The 7,299-nt window shown below is 40.1% G+C and overlaps 1 protein-coding gene across 1 annotated transcript; it reads right to left on the bottom strand.

The window, feature by feature from the left end:
- Positions 1 to 5,614: 5,614 nt before the first annotated feature.
- Positions 5,615 to 6,685, bottom strand: LOC107771482 (fruit-specific protein-like). The gene is made up of 2 exons (XM_016590845.2): positions 6,556 to 6,685; positions 5,615 to 6,079 (listed from the first exon to the last, which is right to left on the bottom strand). Exons 1-2 carry the CDS (start codon positions 6,608 to 6,610, stop codon positions 5,808 to 5,810), a joined length of 327 nt encoding a protein of 108 aa, XP_016446331.1. The 5' UTR covers positions 6,611 to 6,685; the 3' UTR covers positions 5,615 to 5,807.
- Positions 6,686 to 7,299: the final 614 nt, after the last annotated feature.

Genomic DNA, 7,299 nt, shown 5'->3' with positions numbered 1-7,299 from the left:
GATATTGGGTTCGGACTGGTTGTCTCCGTGTTGTGTCATTCTGGACTATTGCACTAAGGCGACGCTGTTGGCTATGCCGAAAATTCCACGGATTGAGTGGTGAGGTTTGACGGATTATATCCTAGTGGAGTAGTTCTATATTTTGAAGACCTAGCGGACGACTGGGAAGGATTGTCTTTCTTATTTGGGCTCTCGTGATGGATGTCAGTGCAGAGGCTCCTCATATTGATTCAGTTCTGGTGGTGAGGAACTTTTTGGATGTGTTTCCTGTGGCCGGGCATGTTGCCAGGAAAGGTTGTTGATTTTGGTATTAATTTGATGCCAGTCACCGTATCGTATGGCACCGGCAGAGTTAAAGGAGTTGAAGGAGCAACTTCAGGATTTCCTTGATAAGGAGTTCATCGGCAGGCCAATATGGATACGTGTTCTAACTTGAGTCGGCTTGGTTGGCTCCAAATTGTATTGTTGAGGGATGTGTTGATTCGATGTTATTGAGCTTATTAGTAATCTAATGAGATCTATGAGTTACCTCTCTATGTTGCGAGGTGTTGTGATTCTTTGGTTATAGGCACCTATGGTGCGGTTCTATTGGGGTTTCATAGTGGGAGTCGAGCGGGAAGAGAAATTGTGTGTTGCTCGGTGAATGGCGTATCGGTTATGTCCTTTCAGGTTTGTGTGGTGTAGGTTATTTGCTTTACCATGGGTATGATGATTTGCTTTGGTTCCAAACATCAAATTGTGCGTGGTTGTCGATTTCGAGCATAGTGACTTGAGGTGTTTCATGGGGAGTTGTGTTTGATAGGATCGCACATCGCAGCGAAGTTATGTGAGGGTATGACCTTGCGGGTTAGATTCGTGTATACTATTCCTATGATGTGAGACAGGTTCTCAGCCTTGTGTTATGTTGGTACTGGTGAGCCTGAGGTACAGCTCTTTCATTTAAGTCATTTTTTTCATGATTTGAATATGTTCGGACCGTTGCTTATTGGTGCACGTATTATGCAAGTTGTGGCTTAGGCCTATATTGATGTGTCATGTCACTAGAGTAGCGTGTTGGACTAGAGGAGATCGTTGGGATCATTAATGAATACGAACGGATTCAATTTCAGGATGTTGGAAGGATAATATCGAGGTTCGACTCGGATATTTGCTATGGTATTTGCCAAAGGAGAAGTGGCTTCATGAATGGTTGATATGAGAAATGGTTATGGTTTATTGCATGTTTCACTTATCGTTGGCAGTATATGAAAGTGTTGGAATGAGACTTTAGTTGATAAGAGGTTTTCTACCAGTATTCGGTTGTTGTGGGCAGCTGCTGTGAATAGACGTTATCGCTACGAGCGTTTGAGTTACATGGTTTATCATGTAATTGCACCTGAGGTTGCAAGTACGGGTTATTACAGCTGGTTCGGGCTTATTCTGAATATAGATGTGAGATTTTGATCTTGTGGATGATTTTGGAAGTGGAAATGAGGTTCTAAGGTTTATAGGCTAGGTTGGATTGTGAAATTTCAATTGCAACGTGTTATCGGACCTATATGGGATAGGGTGACATGGGATCACCACCAGGTATATGCATGGTAAGGTTATTCAGCGATTGGTTGGCTTTTGGAACAACTCTGGGCACGTTCGAGGACGAACGTATGTTTAAGTAGGGGAGGAAGTAACGACCCGACTGATCGTTTGACCTTTTGCACTTTGATCGCTAGTTTTTGGGCATGACTTGCCCCGTGTGATGTATTAAGACTTATGTAAATTGTTGGTTTTGGTTTTCAGGGGAATCAGAACGAATTTGGAAGAACAGTTCTCAGTTTGTAGCTTGAAATTGGAGAGGTTTGACCAACATTTGACTTGTTTGTATATGATCTCGGGTTGGAAATTATATGATTTGGTTAGCTCCGTTAGGTTATTTGGGACTTAGGAGTGTGATCGGAATGCATTTTGGAGGTCCGTTGAAGGTTTAGGCTTGAATTGCGAAATTAAGATTTCGGCGTTTTCCGGTCAATAGGTGAGATTTTGATATAGAGGTCGGAATGAAATTCTGAGAGTTGTAGTAGCTTCGTTGTGTCATTTGGTATGTGTGTGTAAAATTTCAGGTCATTCGGATGTGGTTTGGTTGTGTTTTTGATCAAAAGCGTATTTCGAAAGATTTTAGAGAATTTGGCTTGAATTCGTTGTTTTTTGGGTGATTTGATGTTGTTCGAGGTGTTTCGATGATCAGAACAAGTTTGAATAAGGTATTAGAATATGTTGGTGCTTTTGGTCGAGGTCCTGGGGGCCTCGGGGTGATTTCGGATGGTTAACGGAGAAGTTTGGATTGTAGTGCAGCTGATGAAGTTTTGTTGCTTCTGTTGTTTTCGCACCTGCGGTTTGGGGACCGTAAGTGCGGCGCTGCATGTGTGGCTAGGTTGTTGCAGATGCGAAAATGATCCTGGCAAGCAGGCACCGCAGAAGCGGTCAAGATGGCAGCCTCTGTGAAGCCGCAGATGCGAAAATCCTATTGCAGATGCGATTTTGGGTCTTAAGTGAGGGACCGCAGAAGCGGTGGTTTGGCCGCATATGCGGTACCGTAGAAGTGGCGATGGGGGCCGCAGATGCGGAACAATTGGGCAGAAGAATTAAAAGAGCCCTTCGCGAATTTTGGGTTATTTCACCATTTTTGACTTCGACCTTGGAGCTTTTGGGGCGATTCTGAAGAGAGAATCAAGAGACTTCGTTAAAGTAAGGAATTTCGGACCTAAAACACATTTCCATGGTGATATTTCATGAATTAAGACTGAAATTAAAGGAATTTAAGGGCTAAAATGGAGGATTATGGCTTGAGTTTAAGAGGCTTTAGATTGAGGATTTCAGTGGTCATTTGAACTCCGATTTTGGTATTCTTGATATGCATAGACTCGTGGGGAGATGAGGAATCTATTGATGTAAAAATTTCTAAAGTTTTCGAGAAGTGGGACCGGGGCTCGGGTTTTGCTAATTTCGGGATTTTTGGTATTTTTCGATTGTTTTCGCTTGGGCTTTGTTTCCTTAGCATATTGTGATGTATTCGTTCTGATTTTGGATAGATTCGATGAGCGTGGAGGCCGATTTGAGGGGCAAAGGCGTCGCGAGCTAGAGATTTAGACGGTTCGAGTTGAGTAATGATTGTAAATGATGCTCTGAGGGTTTGAAACCCTGGATTGCACATCGTTGTGCTATATTGAGGTGAGACACACACTGGATGACGGGCGTGGGGTCGTGTACTATTGGGGATTGTGACTTGGTCCGTCCCGATTGATGATTTTACCGCGTATTTGACTAAAAACTATTTGCTATCATCGTTATTTGGGCTGAATGCCACATTTGGGCCTAGTGCCAGCTATTTGAACCCTTCGGGGATTTTTGTTGATATTTCCTCACTGTTTTGACTTTATACTTGAACTCAGTCAAGTTTATTTTGCTTTAACACTTGAAATGATATTTCAAAAAAATATTTTGGGTTGAGCATCATGTTTTACTATTGCCCGAGTGGCTTATGTGATTTTTTTAACTGAGTAAGGCCGAGGACCTGTATTATGAGGATACTTTTGGGTCGAGCTACACGCCACTGTAGTGAGATACTGATTTGATTATGAGGCCGAGGGCCTGAGATTTGTACGCCACGAGGTGGCTTGTTGATACTGATATGAGGCTAAGGGCATGTTTATGATGCCACAAGGTGGCTTGATATTACGCTTGAGCCATAAGGGGCACCTCCCGGAGTCTGTACGCCCCTAGTGAGCGCGGGTACCCATTGTAATGTGAGATATAGCCCGAGGGGCTGATATTGTTCTATGTGATAGCCCGAGGGACTGGTATTGTTCTATGTGATTGCCCGAGGGGCTGGTACCGTTCTATGTGTTTGCCCGAGGGGCTGGTATTGTTCTGAGATATTCCCCGAGGGGAAAAGTTGTTGACATTGAGCCCGAGGGGCGAACCTTTATGTGTTTATCTTTCATATTTACTGTCATTACCTGTTAAACTATGTATTTGTGCCTGAGGGGCGGATTTCTGTGCTTATCTACACTAACTGTTTTGCATTCATTTGCGTTCTGTTGACAAAGCCATTTTCAAGGAAGTTTAAACTGAGCTAAGATGCTTAAAGAGGTTTTACATCTTCACTGCTTTGTTACTGGTTTTTTAACTGCTTCTATATAGCATCTTGATATGTTTTACATAATTTCTTGCCTTCAGTCTTTATTTACATTTGTTACTCACTAAGTTGGAGTACTCACTTTACTCCCTACACCTTGTGTGCAGATTCAGGTATCTATAGACCCGATAATGGGTTTTGGTTGATCGGAGGCAGAGTCATCGGAGTTTAGTAAGGTAGCTGCCGACGTTCGCAGCACTGCTTCTCTCTCTCTTCATTCATTAGTCTATATTTGTACACTTCAGACTTTCAGTTGTATTTATATCTTAGTAGATGCTCGTGACTTGTGACACCCCGGTTAGGGCTGTGTCGGGTTGGACTTTACGCATTATTATCTATATTTCCGCTATTTATTATTATTTAAATCATGGTTAGACTATCTCCATGTTGATTAACTACTTTAAAGGTTGAGTTGGGTTGAACTGGCTGGCCTTGTCACCACGAGAGGCGCCATCACGACCGAGTTCGGGGGTAGGGTCGTGAAATATTCAAAGGTTATTTATTTGAGAAGATTATATTCAAAAAGTATTTACTTTGAAAGAACTATTTTTGGAAAATATTTATTTGAACAAAGTATATTTCGAAAGATTTTTATCACTTGAAGGATTTGACTAATTGATTGATGTTTGCTAGCTAAGACCAAATGTGAAATTGTCGTAGTTGCAGAGTTATGACTTGTCTTTGCTGTATTTGTGATTTCGGATTTGGGTTGTATTTCTGTTCACTTTTCAGTGTTCTTATTATGGTGTTCCGCTGTTACTTGCTGTTTTATTTCCTTATTGCAATTATTGTGTTGTTAGCCATATCGCGTTGTCTTTATATAGATATTATGTTCTGTTATTTCTATACTTATACTTGTTCTGCTTATTAGACCAGTAGGTGTCTTTATTGTTCCTTGTCACTACTCCACCGAGGTTAGTCTTGATACTTACCGGGCACCGCTGTGGTGTGCTCATACTATATTTCTGCACATTTTTGTGCAGATCCAGGTGTTGTTCATTAGTAGCTGTGCGGATTCTAGCCAAGGAGACTCAAGGTAACCATGTTGCTGTGTTCGCAGGCTTCATAGTCACCTTCCTATTTTGTAATCACCCTATTGTACTTATTTCCATACAGTTGTGTTTAGAAGTTGTAGCGAAACTCTGTAGAGCTTATGACTTGCACTGCCGGTTTTGGGAAAATGTATATTTCATAAAGATTTTTATGTTGAAGCTGTTAGACTTTCTTTATTATGGTTGATATTCAGTAGGCTTACCTAGTCCCTAAGACTAGGTGCCATCATAATACCATCGGGAGGAAAGTTTGGTCGTGACAGATTAATATCACATATAGTAAACATTACCTCCCTTTAAGGTTCGTGCCTCTTTAATAAAGAAAATAGGGAAAATATAATGCATACTAATTATAAATTGCATAAAGGATGAAAACCACAAGAAGCACGGCTAACATTAAGATGTAACCCTTCATAGTGGTTTCCCAAAGGAAACTTGGTTACATATTTTATTTCTTACACAAACTTGAAAAACACAACATTATTTAAAATGCTTGAATAACACAAAGATCAAGCATTTATAAACTGTTCATTGCAGCCATATAATTGGACGAAGATCACTTTTACCCGCTTTTCCGATATAATTTATATTTTGTTGTGCTTAGCGCGAAGTATAGTTCCAAAATAACCTTCACCAGTAGCAGTAAGCTTGTCACATTGAGATCTCCATCCCTCAAATGCAGATGGAACACAATTGTAGCAAAGCCAACCATCACTGCAATCGCTTTCGACATTGCAGTATTTCAAGCATGTTACTATATCACCTAATGGAAGTAATTTATCTTTCATCATTGCAACATCTTCGGGTAAGTCTCGTAAAGCCATCACTTGCATCTTAGGAGATCCAGAGAGATTAACTGCACATTGTTGAAAACATAACAAAGATTAGGAATAATAATGTGATCTTTACACATGCATATGGCCGGCCGGATTTACTATTTATTTTTCTTTGGAGCAACAGTAAAGTTGTGTCCATGTGATTTACAGATCACAAATTCGAACCGTGGAAAAAATCATTAATACATGCATTGGGGTAGGTTGTCAACATCAGACCTCTTGGGGTACGGTCCTTCCTCGTACCCTGCGTGCGGGATGCCCGAGCTGCCTTTTTTGGTATACATAGATTTATACATTGGTTATATATGCACTTCTATACACATTATACATGCATGAATAATACATATATTATACATCAGCCGACTATTTTTAATTTATATGGTTAGATGGACGCTATGTAAGATAATTCTTCAATAATATACGCAAAAACTTACACATTGATTTACATATATGTATAATTATTATAAAAGGAGAGAATAGTGGTAAAGTTTTGTACCTGTGATTGCAACAAAGATAGCAATCAAGAGAAAAGCTTGCTTAAAGGACGCCATCTTAACGATACTTTTGCTAAAGATGTAAGATAGAAAGAGTGAATATTGATGCTTTGTTTCCTTCTTCGAAGATCGTATTTATAGACCTATACTAGTAATTAAGTAGATCGGACTTGGTTAATAATTTAGTCAATTATTGGGCTTCCCCGTTCTATTAAATGTTGTGCGAAGCATAAAAAAGTTAAATAAGGATATTGAAATTAAATATATTGTGGGACAATCTTTATTATTGATTTTACACATTAATGTATATAGGCGGTGTCACGACCCAAATTTTCTTCCGTAAGATGTCGTGATGGCACCTAGTTTCTAAGAGTATGTAAGTCTAACTATTGCATAATAACTTAAATAATAACAGAAATAACGACTATACTTCAACAGATATATAATACTGAAAACTACCGATCGGCATGTACAAGTAAAACCAATAACTCTAAATATAAATAACTTCCAAAACTCGGTAGTCACAAGCCACAAACTCTAAGGAATGTACTAACTATCTCTATACATCATCATCTAAGAGGAATAAGGAAAGACAACATAGTAAATGTACAGGGAGACTCCGAGGTCTGCGGACGCTGGAAGATATACCTTGAAGTCTCCACGTACTCACTGCTCACGGATATCGGGGCCGGTAGGAGGTACCGGATCTGCACAAAAGATGTGTAGAAGAGTAGTATGAGTACACC

This window comes from Nicotiana tabacum, chromosome 21 (assembly GCF_000715075.1).
Source record: "Nicotiana tabacum cultivar K326 chromosome 21, ASM71507v2, whole genome shotgun sequence".
Lineage (NCBI taxonomy): Eukaryota > Viridiplantae > Streptophyta > Magnoliopsida > Solanales > Solanaceae > Nicotiana > Nicotiana tabacum.
This window is presented reverse-complemented; position numbering and strand designations above follow the sequence as displayed.